This window comes from Stegostoma tigrinum, chromosome 22 (genome assembly GCF_030684315.1).
Source record: "Stegostoma tigrinum isolate sSteTig4 chromosome 22, sSteTig4.hap1, whole genome shotgun sequence".
NCBI classification, from domain to species: domain Eukaryota; kingdom Metazoa; phylum Chordata; class Chondrichthyes; order Orectolobiformes; family Stegostomatidae; genus Stegostoma; species Stegostoma tigrinum.
The window spans coordinates 11629805-11646138 of record NC_081375.1 but is presented as its reverse complement, the minus strand read 5'-3'; the positions used below and the strand labels follow the sequence as shown (position 1 = coordinate 11646138).

General features: G+C 47.5%; 1 protein-coding gene across 2 annotated transcripts in view; it reads left to right on the top strand.

Moving 5' to 3' along the window:
• The window catches only part of gcgra (glucagon receptor a), a 185897-nt gene extending 174210 nt beyond the window's left edge, over positions 1-11687 (top strand). For both annotated transcript variants that reach the window (XM_059653641.1, XM_059653642.1), the window contains exons 13-14: positions 2880-2921; positions 5692-11687. In XM_059653641.1, the coding sequence (XP_059509624.1) occupies positions 2880-2921; positions 5692-6006 (357 nt within the window). In that variant the 3' untranslated portion in view covers positions 6007-11687. The remainder of the gene's footprint in view (positions 1-2879; positions 2922-5691) is intronic.
• Positions 11688-16334: the final 4647 nt, after the last annotated feature.

Here is a 16334-nt window from a genome sequence, read left to right as displayed (position 1 = left end):
ATTCGGCGTCATTAGGGGCATTTAAGCGGCTTTTAGATAGGTAGATGGATGATAGCATAAGGTAGGGATGGAGATTAGATAGACATTAGGTTTAGGGTAAAAGTTCGGCACAACATTGTGGGCCAAAGGGCCTGTACTGTGCTGTACTGTTCTATGTTCTGTGTTCTATGTTCTGTGTTCTGTGTTCTATGTTCTGTGTTCTGTGTTCCGTGTTCTATGTTCTGTGTCCTGTGTCCTGTGTTCTATGTTCTATGTTCTGTGTTCTGTGTTCTTTGATCTATGTTCTATGTTCTGTGTTCTGTGTTCTGTGTTCTTTCTGTGTTCTGTGTTCTATGTTCTATGTTCTATGTTCTGTGTTCTGTGTTCTGTGTTCTGCGTTCTGTGTTCTGTGTTCTAACCACTGAGCCACCATGCCACCCCAAGTCCTTTGTCCATCAGGCCCTGGCCCGGTGTTGATCCTCAAAGCTCCTGCCCAGAGGCAGGATGTGTGTCAGAAGAATCCCCTGACAGATGGGCACACGTTCAGTATCCCCGTTTCTCTCCCAAGGCTCACTCCATCGGGAGGTCAGGGCTGGTGAAGTGACTGAGCAGTTCCAGTGGCACGGAGCCGTTCAACTGGGCAGGATGACGTTGCGTGATGGACTCACTGACTCAGACCATGAAGGGAGTGCAGTTAATGCCAGCTTAAGGGTTCCCCTCCCCCAGCCCTGATATTTACCCAGAGATGGGCAGGGCCCTTGCCCTGCTAGTACTAGGCCAAGCAAACAGATGTGGTGTTACCTGCAGGTCCCTGAGCTGTGGAGGATCCCTCATTCAAAGAGATACAGTGCCTCCGATTGAGGGACCCAGTGTTGGGAAGGGAGTTCCCCAACTGAAAGCTGCCTCCTCCAAGCCCCCTGTGCCACCACCATCCACTTTGGCAATGCCCAGGTCTCTGGTAGATACCTTACCAGCAATTGGAGGGCCAGAAGGACAGGATTTCCACCCCTCCCAAGATCTGGGCCAGAGCCACGTGTCTGATTAACCTCTTTCACCCCCGGGTTGTGGGGCTCTCTTTCCAGGCCAGCATTTATTGTCAGACACCCGCTTTCCTATGGAGCCTTGTCCTTGACATGCTGCAGTCCTGTAGGACATCCTTGGTGCTATAAGGAGAGCAGTTTCAGAATGTTGTCCCAGAGACCCTGAAGGAACAGTGATATAGTTTGATATCAGAATGGTACATGGCTTAGAGGGGAGTTACAGGCTATCTGCCCTCTACCTGCTGCCCTTGTGTTTTTAGGTGACCCAATTTTGAGGGGCTTTTCGAAAAGAAGATGGCACACTGAGGGGCATTCCGGCCGGCAGGCGAGACTCCCATCAACTCCAGTCTAAATTCCAGTCCAGATCCGGAACCGCCAGTCCCACTCGCGACCAGAACCAACTCCTTTCTGAAGGCAGCCACTTGTCTCAGAGGAGGTGCAGTGGGTAGTGAACCAGCCTCAGAGCTAGAAGTTCCCGAGTCGAGTCCTGCCCTCGGGCCCCCAGTGACATGAGAAAGGCTTTGCCATTCTGCTGTATCCAGCTGGCTGTGGGCTCAATGCCCAGCTCATGTGAAAGAGCCACGCCAACAAACTCTCCTCACTTCGCTCCTGCGGAGATTCCAGATTCTTTCAAAATTCATTTGCAGGACGTAGGTGTCGATGACCAGCATTTATTGTCTGTAGCTAGTTTCCCAGAGGGCAGTGAACAAAAGCAGCCACGTTGCTGTGGGTCTGGAGTGATGTGTGAGCCAGTTCGAATTGGTTTTCTCCTGGTCTCGAAGGAAATTAGTGAACCCCATGGGCTTTCCCCCAACAACAGACAAAGCTAAACATTCAATCTCAGATTCTTATTGAATCTGCCATGAAACCCCAACAGCTAGAGCGTCACCTGGCTCTCTGGATTAATGGCCTCATGGTAAGATGATGTATGGTTTAGAAGGGGTGGACGCTAGGAAGTTGTTTCCGTTAGGCGGAGAGACTAGGACCTGTGGGCACAGCCTTAAAATTAGAGGGGGTAAATTTAAAACTGAAATGAGGAGACATTTCTTCAGCCAGAGAGTAGTGGGCTTGTGGAATTCATTGCCGCAGAGTGCAGTGGAGGCCAGGACGTTGGATGCCTTCAACGCAGAGATTGACAAATTCTTGATCTCACAAGGAATCAAGGACTACGGGGAGAGTGCAGGGAAGTGGAGTTGAAATGCCCATCAGCCATGATTTAAATGGTGGAGTGGACTCGATGGGCCGAATGGCCTTACTCCCACTTCTATGTCCTATGGTCTTATGGTAATACCACTAGACCATCCATTCTCTGTGTCTTTGATTTAACACCATAAGACATAGGAGTGGAAGTAAGGCCATTCGGCCCATCGAGTCCACTCCACCATTTAAATCATGGCTGATGGGCATTTCAACTCCACTTCCCTGCACTCTCCCCGTAGCCCTTGACTCCTTGTGAGATCAAGAATTTATCGATCTCTCCCTTGAAGGTATTTGACCTCCCGGCCTCCACTGCACTCTGCGGCATTGAATTCCAGAAGCCCACAACTCTCCGGCTGAAGAAATGTCTTCTCATTTCCGTCTTAAATTTACCCCGTCTAATTCTAAGGCTGTGCCCACGGGTCCTAGTCTCCCCGCCTATTGGAAACAAATCCCCAGCATCCACCCCTTCTAAGTTGAGACAGGCCGATGTATATTGACCTGATAACATAGACAATTGAGCCATTGGGTATCTATGAAACATGCACAGGCCTGTTTCCACTCCATAATACACAATTGGTCATTATCCTGATAACAAAATGTATTTGTCACCAACAACGACAGAATGGAGAACCTAACTGCATCTTCCTTTTTGTCTTACAGGGTATGCTGGTTGCCATATTGTACTGCTTTGTCAACAGAGAGGTAAAATAGCCAATGGAATTACTTTCTGCCTGTACTGTTCCTGGTGTAGATTGGATTGGGAGGGTCAACTTTCTGAAGTTCATTGGCCTTCCTGTGGCCAGCAGCTTTGTTCCTGACCCTGAGCTCAGGTCATGGGGCAATGGATGATATTTGGGAGGGGACGGGTGGGGTTGGTGTAGGGGCTAGGGGCCAGGGTGGGGGGGGGATGGCCAGTGCCGAAAGTCACCATTTCTGGCATCTGGCGTGAGACTGGCCAAGAAAAGGGGGAGAGCAGAAGGTACCTTGGGTAGAAGCATCTCTTAGCCTCAACGTGAGATAACGTAACACCTTGAGAGGCCGTCCAGGCTCTCCAAGAGGCAGAGTTCCTGTTGCCATGGTAGGGAGTGTGGCAGTCGATTAGCGCATAGGAAGATCCCACAGGTAGCAGTGAGAGAAAAGGTGACGTGTCCTGTTTCAGTGGGATTGCATTGGTTGAATCTGGCCTGCTCTCAGAATACTGCCGCTAGACCTTTTTTTTGTATCCATGTGGGGTTGCAGTTTAAGATCTGATCTCGAAGACCTTAACCTGTTCACAGTGCAGCATTAGTGGTGGTTTAGTCTACACTACTGGGCCTGCCTGAAGCTTGCTCCCCAGTGCCTTGGCGGGGGGAAGGGGGCTTTAACACATTACCCACCACCTCAGAGGCAAGAATACTCTCCAACTGAGCTAAAGTTAGAAGCTAAAGCTGGAGAGTGCTCCGCCAATAGGAGCAGGAGGGACTGAATGAGACCTTAAGAGAAGCACTGACACATAACAGCAGATCATTAAGGTGGAACTTGCATGTTCCCCTGCCAACTCTGTGATGCACCCCTGTGATTGAGAGACACTGTGAACCCGGGGAGCTGATTTCTGGAGACAATATCAAATTAAAATGATAGGGTGTCTTGAAGCACCAACATTAGCCCAGATTTGGAGGGGTTTGTTTGAAAGGAATCAACTGGTGAGGAAAATGGAGACACTGGGGAGGCAGGCAGGGGAATAGATTCCTTTTACTCAAAAGCTAATACCTTAGCCCTCATAAATTTGAAAGGAAAATGGATGAAATTCCCATTGTTGAAGGGTGCCGCACATATGCACTTGCGAGTTTTGAGAAGATTTGTAGCTCAGGTTGAGGTTCTGGATGTGAGTTTGCTCGCTGAGCTGGAAGGTTCGTTTTCAGACGTTTCATCACCATTCTAGGTAACATTATCAGTGAGCCTCCGATGAAGCGCTGATGTTATGTCCCGCTTTCTATTTATGTGTTTAGGTTTCCTTGGGTTGGTGATGTCATTTCCTGTGTTGCTGATGTCATTTCCTGGTCTTTTTCTCAGAGGGTGGTAGATGGGCTCCAAATCAATGTGTTTGTTGATGGAGTTCCGGTTGGAATGCCATGCTTCTAGGAATTCTTGTGCGTGTCTCAGTTTGGCTTGTCCTAGGATGGATGTGTTGTCCCAATCAAAGTGGTGTCCTTCCTTATCTGTATGTAAGGATACTAGTGATAGTGGGTCAAGTCGTTTTGTGGCTAGTTGATGTTCATGTATCCTGGTGGCTAGCTTTCTGCCTGTTTGCCCAATGTAGTGTTTGTCACAGTTCTTGCAAGGTATCTTGTAAATGACAAGATAATAAAATGTGAGGCTGGATGAACACAGCAGGCCAAGCAGCATCTCAGGAGCACAAAAGCTGACGTTTCGGGCCTAGACCCTTCATCAGAGAGGGGGATGGGGGGAGGGAACTGAAATAAATAGGGAGAGAGGGGGAGGCGGACCGAAGATGGAGAGTAAAGAAGATAGGTGGAGAAGGTGTGGGTGGGGAGGTAGGGAGGGGATAGGTCAGTCCAGGGAAGACGGACAGGTCAAGGAGGTGGGATGAGGTTAGTAGGTAGCTGGGGGTGCGGCTTGGGGTGGGAGGAAGGGATGGGTGAGAGGAAGAACCGGTTAGGGAGGCAGAGACAGGTTGGACTGGTTTTGGGATGCAGTGGGTGGGGGGGAAGAGCTGGGCTGGTTGTTTTACACAACCAGCCCAGCTCTTCCCCCCCACCCACTGCATCCCAAAACCAGTCCAACCTGTCTCTGCCTCCCTAACCGGTTCTTCCTCTCACCCATCCCTTCCTCCCACCCCAAGCCGCACCCCCAGCTACCTACTAACCTCATCCCACCTCCTTGACCTGTCCGTCTTCCCTGGACTGACCTATCCCCTCCCTACCTCCCCACCCACACCTTCTCCACCTATCTTCTTTACTCTCCATCTTCGGTCCGCCTCCCCCTCTCTCCCTATTTATTCCAGTTCCCTCCCCCCATCCCCCTCTCTGATGAAGGGTCTAGGCCCGAAACGTCAGCTTTTGTGCTCCTGAGATGCTGCTTGGCCTGCTGTGTTCATCCAGCCTCACATTTTATTATCTTGGAATCTCCAGCATCTGCAGTTCCCATTATCTCTGATCTTGTAAATGACGTTTGTTTTGTTTGTCGTCTGTATAGGGTCTTTTAAGTTCATTAGCTGCTGTTTTAGTGTGTTGGTGGGTTTGTGGGCTACCCTGATGCCAAGAGGTCTGAGTAGTCTGGCAAAAAACAAACCTTCCAGCTCAGCGAGCAAACTTACATCCAATATGCACTTCCCTTGTTCCTTGACTAGCTGTCCTCCTTCAGCCGACTGTGGTCCCTCCACTCAGTCGTTTCTCTTAGACTTCCTCCTGCTCAGTTCCATTTAAAACCCGCTGCTGTTTTCTCCCTTCCTCTGCTCGCTCCTCATTCCCAGGTGCAGTCGGAGCTCCTCAAGAAATGGAAGAGGTGGAAACTGGGCCAGGACATCGAAGAAGAGTACAGGCACACTTACAGTCAGCCGTCACACGCGAGGAACGGAACTGCCAACCTGGAGAAGCACAAGCTGGTGAGCAGCTACCACAATGGGAATGATGAGGCACCCCACCACACTGTGGAACCCGTGCCGCAATTCACTGAAAAGCCCGAGTCTTCGCCCGAACAAATAACACTGAAGGCCGAGCTCCCCTGCTGCGAAGGCCCGAAACCGACAGAGCACAAAATTTTGTGTTTGTTGGAGAGTAATTGTTAGATGGAAGGTGGACAGGCAATGACCAGCTTTATGTTGGGACTGAGAAAGAAAAGGTGACTGTGAGCCCGAGGCAAGACATTGAAAAAAAAAATCACCGAATTTCTAACCGAAAGCAGAGAGGAGCTCACAGATAATTATTGCATGGAAATGCCTGATGACAACTTTTGAGGGAACTTGGGCCATGTCCCTTTTGACTTCACCCTGCTTTCAGAACAATGTTCCTCTATACATGTGCCTGCTTCCAGGCTGATGTTCACTGCACTGTTACTTGCAGTGTGATAAAACAATTCAGGCAATAGTGATCAAAAGCGATGTCTCCCTAACTAGGAACAGCATTAAGGTGGCACTTAAGGAGCACTGATGGTTAGAGAGGAAGAAGGATTTTTTAATAGATGTTAAACACCCCTACGAAACGAAACAGCGATATTTAAGATAGCACGTCGCTTACCGAGAAGGAGTGACTTGACAGGTGGTGACTGCAGTCAGCTGTCAGAGGAAGCCACTTTAACCTTGATGCACAGATTTCCTTTCTTCAAACGCACAGCCAGCAGCTCTGATCGGTCAAGCCCTGGCTCAACCTAAATTATTTGTGATTTGTGTGGAATATGTGTGTGTGTTTGTATCTGTCTGTGTGTTTTCATCTGGCACAGGCCATCACCCAATAGACCAGCATTCACTGCCCATCCTTAATTGCCCCATAAAGATGGCGCTGTACCAGCTTCTTCAACCACTGCAGTCCATATGATAGACCAAATGTCTGTGCTTGTCTGTCTTTCTCTGTGTGTGTGTGTGTGTGTGTGTGTGTGTGTGTGTGTGTGTGTGTGTGTGTGTGTGTGTGTGTGTGTGTCAGTCTGCGCTTGTATCTGTTTTGGAAGGTGTTTGTTTTTTGTGTGTGTGTGTATCTGTTAGGGTATTTGTGTCTGTGTGTCTGTGTGTCTGTCCATCTCTGTGTGTGTGTGTCCCATCCCAGCCACATGTGAACAAGATGTCCAAATATCATTTGGCCTTTATGTACAGGTCACACGAGCAAGATGCTGGAGGATCAGAGATAAACTTTTACTTCAGCACAGTAAACAGCTATTGTGCAGCAGTCTATCTGAACTTCAATATGTGTACATAAAGACTCCACTCCCAACTGTGAATTGCCCCTTATCAACAGCATGCTCGGGTGCGTGGGTGGGGGTAGCCCCCAGTGAATTCTCAAGATTGAAATCTAAACTTTATTATATTGTGTTGTTAGACTACAACAAAGTCTATCTGCTGTTTAAAAAAAAACAACAAATTTTCATTGGAAATTAATGTCTGGAAGATTTCTCAGTGATGGTGGATTTGAAACTTGGTGAAATTAATGCTGCTCATTTGTGGTTTTCCATTGCTCAGCTCCTCGAAACTTCAAGGAATCACAAGCCTCCAATATTCTTTGTCTCCAGTGAGAATGTAGCCTGGGAGTTTAACAGGTATCTCACAAAAAAATAACAAGTTAGGATGTGTGCGATACAAAGACACACACGTATGCGTGTACACACACATATACACAAGCACACGCACACACATACACCACACACAGATCTGTAATTACACACACAAACAGTTATCGATGTGTATACGCACACAACACAAACACTTATAGACACATACATACACACAGGTATATGCAAATACACACAGGTACACACATTCATGTAGATGCACACACAGAGGTACACACTTATACACAGGTATATACATATGTACACACATGTACATGCACATGCACACATAATATACCAGATTAAGTGTGGAAATGAATGACAAGTCATTCAATAGAAAAACTTTTGCATCATTCATGCGTAGGTGAGGGTGTCACTGGCTAAGCCCAGCATTTATTCCCCATCCCTGGTTGCCCCAGAAGGTGGTGGTGAGCTACGCTCTTGAACCACTGCAGTCCATGTGCTATCAGTGAGGGAATTCCGGGATTTTGACCCAGCGACAATGAAGGAATGGTGATAGATTTCCAAGTCAGGATAGTGAGTGGCTTGGAGGGGAACTTGCAGGGCGTATGGTTTCTATGCGCCATTAAAAAATCTGTGAAAGTTTTTTTTTCAAATACCTACAGAGATACCATTTCCATTGGCATGGGGATCAGAAACCAGAGGACAGGGCCATAAAATAACTGATAAAAGGACCATCAATAGGAACAGTGGGAGCATGCATGTAGGTAAGGCCTGTTAAAGAGGAGAGAGTTTTACACCGGGATTGATACCACTACCTGGCAGAATGGTCGAGTGCAGAATTCAAAAGGGAGCTGGAGATATATTTTAGAAAGAAACAATTTACAGAGTCTCGCTGAAAGAAGAGGGGACTGGAATTAATTAGACAGCTGTTTTAGTTTCAGTGAGCTAAAAAACTAAGATTCTATGAAAATTAGAGGGATCAGACAAGGGTCCTGTTGCTTGGTCTTCAACCACCTTAGTTTTGACAATAACCAATTGCAAAATGACAAGAAGAATCCAAAAGAAATTGCATTGAGGGTTTAAACCAAACTCATGTGCATGTGGAATATGAATGATAGACTGAGGTAGGTGATCTCCCATTGTGGGATTGAGCTCTAGTACAGGGGACTGCATGATAACCATTTTCAGTGGAATTCACACCGAGTGAGAGCGGTGGGGGCTCACTAGGTTGATACTGGGGGTGGCCAGACTGTCCCAAGAGGAGAGATTGGTTCAATTGGGCCCGTGTCCGCTAGAGTTTGGGACAATGAGAGGGGATCTGACTCAAACCTATAGACTTCTAACAGAGCTGGACAGACCAGATGCAGGGAGGACGGGGAGTCTAGAATCAGGGGACGTAGCCCCAGGGATAGACCATTTAGGACTGAGATGAGGAGACATCACCCAAAGGGGAGTGAACCTGTGCGAGTCTCTACCACAGAAGGCCGTCGGGACCGAGTCACTAAATATATTCGAGAAAGAGATTTATAGTTCTGAGAATATGAAGACATCAAGGAGTATGGGGAGAAAGTGGATCTGCCATGATATTGAATGAAGGGCTGAATGGCCCACCCCTGTCACTGGTTGCTGTGTTGCTCTGAAATGAATGGGAAGCAAAGCTGGTCCATTTTGATGCCAGCTCCTTCATGGTGACCTTCCCCCCCAATCCTCCTCACTACCACTGCCCCTTGGTGTATCCAAACCAGTCAGCCATTTGGATGGCTGAATATAGGGGCCAGTGTGAACACACTGACGGACACCACCATCCGGAGCACAGATCAACTCCCTGCTTCCACAGCTCTTTCACTTTGACTCCTTGAAGTTGAGATTTGGTGTAGGTAGTGTATGGGGTTGGAAAACTGCCGCTCGTACTCACTGCTCAATTTTGCTTCCCGGGGCTTCCGGTCAAAATTGGGCAAGGACTAAACCTGTGGCCATCATTCCATGTCTCCACTGGATTTTCACCTCACTCCAGTGTTATTACAATAATCTGACTGGAACTCTGAGTTTCAGAATCCCACTTTTAACAAGACTGTTGAGTTATTCACCATTACCTTATCTTTCTCACTGTTTCCTGTTTGCTCTGATTGTAGTTTTAAGAAAGAAAAACTGGGTAGTGAGCATATTTAGCATTTGTTGCCCATCCTGAACTGTTGAGTCAGCCATATTGGAGTCACATGTAGGCCAGACCAGGTAAAGATGGCAGATTAATGAACGAGATGGCTTTTTATGATAATCGGTGATAGTTTCATGCTCACCGTTACTGAGATTCCAGATATGAAATTATTTAAATTTAAATCCCTCAACTACCTTGGTGGCACTAGAACCCATTTCCCCAAAACAGTAACCACGGCCTGGGTTACGGTCCAGTGGCCTGGGTCATTGTCCCACCTTTTCCTTAGAACAAGCTTCGCTGCCCAATATTGAGCCCAGACCCCAGGCTGCGGAGATAGGGCTGGAGGGTGGGACTAGCCGGGGAGTTCTTTTGGAAACAGGTACAGATACAGTGGGCCAAATGGCCTCACTGTGTACTGTAAAATTCTCATTCAGCTTCCAGTGGTCAAGAGTTCAAAGGTTAATTAGGTGGGCAGTGGACAGGGAGCAGAGCCATCCAGGAGTTTAGAATTCTACCTCTGGGAGTTAGCTGGTTTGGATCCAGTGTGATAAACCCCAAGAGAGATTTCAAACCCGCGATTATACGTGGGGGAAAGACTGAGGGGGGGGAATCAGTCGGTGCAGCATCTCATATTCCTGACTCAGAGAGGGCAGAGAAACCAGCAACCCCGCCCAGTCCCAACCACCCACACCCACACCGCTGGAGTTCCTCATTGTTGTTGGGGCTGAGAGAGAGAGGGTAGGAAGACTGGTACAGCCAGAACAAACCAACCCTGTTACACTGATATTCCCACCACCCCACGAGTGACTCCCCAGCTGGGAGACCTGGACTGTAAGGTTGGGATCTCTGAAGCTCTGCGCCCTGTCTCTGGTTTGAGCAGGGTCCGTCAGCCTCCAGCCCTCACTTCCAGCTGAATGCTGAAGAGATAGAACAAGAAACTGAGGATGCTAGTGATCTGAGTGAAACAAAACACATGGGCAGTGATGAAGAAACTCAGCAGGTCGAGTTTTTATTTGGAGAGAGAAACAGAGTCAACATTTCGAGTTGAAATCTCACTACAGTTATCCCTTTCAGGAGCAACTTGACCCTGGTTAAAGAGAAATCCTTTCGCTTAGCTTCATCATTCATGGTTTTGCCTTTAATCTGGAGATTTGTAAATGGGATTGTAATATTACTTCCCTGTTTTTTTAACCTGCAATTCATGCCCTCGGGTAGCGGAGAAGTTGGGCTCATTAGCTGTTCTGTTTGATGTCCCCACACAGTATTTTCAGTCCCAGTTCCTTCTTAGTGCCTCCTCGTGTAGCTTGCTTCAGTCAACGGCAGTGTGCTCTATATTATTGAGGTCAGGTACGAGGTTCAGTGACACAGCAGCCCTGCGTGTTAACATTGTGCACAGTGGAACACAATAGATATGTTTATTGTCCAGTTTCTTCTTTTTAAAGTTGTATGGTAAATGCTTCGTTATGCTAAATGTGCCATGAGTTCTGAATGGTTTTGGAAAACGTGCGTGTAAAATAAGACAAAAATCTATGAATTGTTAAAGCCTATTTGCACAGTTTAATTTATATGAACATGTAAATACTTGTGTACAGATATATACAACATAAAGACTTTTGTATGTGACATTCTCAGGCAGACGTTCTTGTCTATTTGAGCTGTAGCGTTGCTCGTGGTTAAAGTGCTCTCTTTATCTTAAGGGTCCCAGGAGCTGAGGAAAGTTCCGGGACTAGTCGTGAATCAAGCTCGGTCCTTCTGAATGTAGCTTTTCAGTGAGAATGCTTCCCCAGTGTGTTCACCTTCTCGGCCCGTGTGCAATATGCTTGGCTACTTAGCTAGCTTTGGCTAGTAATATTGACTAGAGGGGTGGCGTCTTGGATGCTTTCGGGGTCCTTCGCCCCCCCCCCCCCAGAACTTTGGGACCCACCCCTCGTGTCATTGTCATCAGCCGATCTTGGACCAGATTCCTGCGAACTGATGCAAGTTTGTCTGCTGCCTACTCACCATTTAAGTAAGAAACTAAGGGGGGGACAGGACTTAATGAGTAAATGTTCTGCTTGGTCCCGTGTACCATGTTTGCAAAAATAAAGACAAAGGCGAGCTTTTGTTGATCACCTTAGGCCTAATAGTTTTCTGTTTCGTATTCCAAATGCGCAGTCTTATTAAAAAATAATCTTGCTTTGCTATTGTATCTTTCACAACTTTGGGCACCTCGGGTTGATTTACAATCGAGTAGCTTTCTTGCAAGGGGCAGCTGAGTTGGGAATGTCCTAGTGGTGTTGTCACTGTGCTTGTGATTCCAAGGCCCGGCTAATGCTCCGGGGATCCCCCCCCTTGGCAAATTCAATGAAAAATCTGGAATTGAGAGTCTAATGATGGCCACGCAATTATTGCCAGTTACTGTGTCAGGGGTAAAACCTTCAGGAAAGAAAATTGCTATCATCGAGTCTTAGAGGACAGAAGCAGACGCTTCAGTCTAATCAGTCTCAACCACGCGGAATTCCAAACGGAACTAGTCCCACCTACCAGCACTTGTCCCGTATCCCTCCAAATCTTTCCTATTCATGAGCTTATCCAAACACCTTTTAAGCTTAACTGTACTCCGCATCCACCACTTCATTCCGCACACGAATTACTCTGTGTAAAATAAAATCTCTCCTATCTTTTTAAATCTTTCTCCTCTCACCTTGAAAATATGCTTGAAATACCCTACCCTATGGAAAAGACACCTGGTCTTCATCTTATCTATACCCTTCATTGTTTTATAAACCTCTATAAGATTGCCTCTCAACCTCACACGCTCCAGTGGAAAAAGTCCAGCCTCTCCCCATAACTCAAACCCTCCATCCCTGGTAAATCTCTTCTGACCCCTCTCCAGCTTTTTGCTATAACAGGGTGACCTGAACTAGACACAGTACTCCAGAAGAGACCTCACCAACGTCCCGTACAGCCTCAACATAACGTCCCAACTCCTGTACTCAAAGGTCTGAGCAATGAAGTGAAGCGTGCTTACTGGCTTCTTAATTGCCCTATCATAACTTCAAAGAATTATGTACCTGAACCCCTAGGTCTCTTGGTTCTATATCACTGCCCAAGGCCCTACTTTTAATTGTATAAGGCCTGCCCTTGTTTGTTTTACCAAAATACCCAACGTCCTTATCGTATATGTGACTCCAGACCCACAGCAACGTGCTTGATTCTTAACTGCACTCTAGGGTGGGCAATAAATGCAGGCCCACGTCCCATTCACAAGAAGAACAATGGGTCAATGAGCTGTCCCAGTGATATTGGCTGAGGGATTAATATTAGCCAGGACATTCCCCTCTATATGTTTAGAAAGTATTGCAGGATCTTTCACATAATCTGATGGAGCAGATGGTCCTTGGGTTAATATCCAGACTCACAACCAGCAACTCTGAAATTGTGACAACTCCCTCACTGAAAACTCAGCATGGGATTCTGCGCCCTGGGATGATGTTTTGTCAATTACCTGTTTCATTTAGTTACCACGCTGCCTTTCTATCAAGAGCCCAGGCATTATCCCTGTACAGCTGAGCTTGGGTTTTCACATTATATCACTCACTTGCCCTGGATCCTCTTGGAAATTCGAACAACTCCAACAATGATCTTCAATGTGTCAATTAGATCAGCCATGTCGTGGAAGACAAGGCTCGTGCTCATCGATCAGTCCTTCAAGCCCTGGGGAACGGTCAGGTGACTTAGGCCCTACAGTCCCCCTGGTAACAGTAACTAAACACTGTCACGGAGAGGGGGCGGCATGAATTAAAAAAACATCGGCTCATCCCTGTAGACCCCAGGGTTCAAGCTAGGGTCAGGTCATGAAATAATTACCTCCATTCAGTGATAGATGCGAACAGGCCACAGTCCTGCCATGTCTGTCATTGAGTCGTAGGGTTATACTACATGGAAGCAGACCCTTTGGTCCAACTTATCCATGCTGACCAGGTATCTGAAATTAATCTGATCCCATTCGCCCGCATTTGGTTCCTATCCCGCCAAACTCCTTCCCATTCAGAAACCCATCCAGATGCCTTTTAAATGTTTGTAATTGTACCAGCCTCCACCACTTCCTCTGGAAGCTCATTCCATACACGTACCACATTCTGCATGAAAACATTTCCCCTTGGGTCGTTTCTAAATCTTTCCCCTCTCACCTTAAACCAATGCCGTCTAGTTTTGGAATCCCCTACCCTGGGGAAAAGACCGTGGCTATTCACCCTATCCAAGCCCCTCATTAAACCTCTGTAGGGTTACCCCTCAGCATCCGATGCTCCAGGGAAAATAGCCCCAGCCTATTCAGCCTCTCCCTGTAGCTCAAACCTTCCAACCCTGGCAACCCTTGTAAATCTTTTCTGCACCCTTTCAAGTTTCAGAAAACCTTCCTGAACACGGTGACGACACACTTCATCCTCCATTCCCGACATTTGGATAAGTACATGAATAGCAAAGGTTTGGACGGATATGGGCCAGGAGTGGGCAGGTGGAACCAGTTTAGTTTGCGATTATGGTCGGCATGAACTGGCTGGACCGAAGGGTCTGTTTCCATGCTGTATGATGCTATGACTCAGCACAGCTCTTGCCCAACAATCCCACTACCCACACCCCAGACAGCCATGGACTCCCTGAGGGGAAAGACAGTTTAAAGTAAAGTAGGATTGGAAATGGTCAACTGAAACTAAACAAGGTCGACCAATCTGCTTCAATCACACGTTTGTTGGCTATTTTCCCAGGGAAAATAAGGGGACATCAGAAAACTACTACAACTTGCATCTAGATGACCCCTTTTATCATAGGATCCCTGCAGAGTGGATACAGGCCCTTTGGCCCAACAAGTCCACACTGAACCTCAGAGCATCCCACCCAGACCCATCCCCGGACACTATGGGCAAATTAGCATGGCCAGTCCACCTGGCCTGTGGGAGGAAATCCACGCAGACACAGGGAGAATGTGCAAACTCCACACAGACAATCACCTGAGGGTGGAATCAAACCCTGGTGCCTGGTGCTATGAGGCTGCAGTGCTAACCACTGAGCCACCCACAAAGTATGGTAATATCTCTGAAGGTGTTGCACAGGACCTTTCTCAGATAGAAGCACTGGAGCTCACCACCACCTTCTCATTGATGACTAATCAATTCTGACCTGCCCTCTGATGGTCACATCCTTCAACAAACGTGAAAAAGAAGGGAATATGAAGAGAGATGGCTAACTGCTATGTCAAAGGGTTCTGTGGTTCTGGACTGATTTTGGTGATGGCTGAGTAGTATTATCAATAGAATATTAATCCAGAACCTCAGCTAATGTTCTAGGGACTTGGCTTCAAATCCTGCCTACAGCATGTGGTGCAAATTGAATTCCATTAAAAAATAAGACAATCTTTGGTTAAAAATCTGCTGAAACCATTGTCAATTTTTGGAAAAGCCCATCTGGCCCTTCAGGGAAGGAAATCTGTCATCCTACCCCAGTCTGTGACTCCAGCCCCACAGCACCATGGTTGATTCTCATGGCCTAACAAGCCATTCTGTTGTACCAGATGCTGCAAAGTCTCAAAGAAATGAAGCTGGATGGATCACCTGGCATAGATCTAGGCAACAGAGGAGACCACAGCAGAAACAGCTCTGTTGAACCTTGCTAACATATGGGGGGGGGGCTCACGCCAAAATTGGGAGAGCTGTCTCACAGACCTGCAAGCAACAGCCTGACATTGTCATACTCACAGAACCATACCTTACAGACAATGTCCTACACAATGTCCAGTCCCGCTGGCAGAGGTGGAGACACAGTGGTACGCAGCTGGGGGAAAATGGCTCTGAGAGTCCGCGAGATTGACTCTGGACCCCATGAAGTCTCATGGTTTCAGGTTAAACATGGGTAAGGAAAGCTCCTGCTGATTACCACATACTGTCCCCTTCCTCGGCTGATGACTCACTACTCCTCAATGTTGAGCAACACTTAGAGGAAGCACCGAGGATGGCAAAGGCACAAAATATACTCTGGATGGGGATTTCAATGTCCACCACCAACAGTGGCTTGGCAGCAGTACTACTGATCAAGCTGGTTGGATCCTAAAGGACAGAGCTGCTAGGCTGGGTTCGCGGCAGGTGGTGAGGGAACCAAGACATGGGAAAAACGTCCCTGACCTCATCCTTATTCATCTGTCAGCTGCAGTTACATCAGTCCATGACAATATTGGTAAGAGTGACCATCGCACAGTCCTTGTGGAGACTAAGTCCCGCCTTCACATTAAGAATAATTCCCATCATCTTGCGTGGCACTATCACCATGCTAAACGGGACAGACTTCACATGGATTTAGCAACTCAAGACTGGACATCCATGAGACACTGTAGGCCATCAGGAACAGAATTGTACTCCAGCACAATCTGTAACCTCATGGCCTAACATATCTCCCACTCAACCATTACCATCAAGCCAGGGGATCAAAGCTGTTTCAATGGAAAGTGCAGGAGGGCACGCCAGGAGCAGCACCAGGCATTCCTGAAGGTGAGGTATCAACCTGGTGAAGCCACCAAACAGGACAAATCTAACACAGCCAGTTACCACACCATCAGTCCACTCTCGATCATCAGTAAACTGATAGAAGGTGTCACCGACAGGGCTATCAAGCAGCACCTGCTCAGTGACGCACAGTTTGAGTTCCGCCAGGGCCACTCAGCTCCTGTCCTCATTACAGCCTTGGTTCAAACATGGACAACAGGGCTG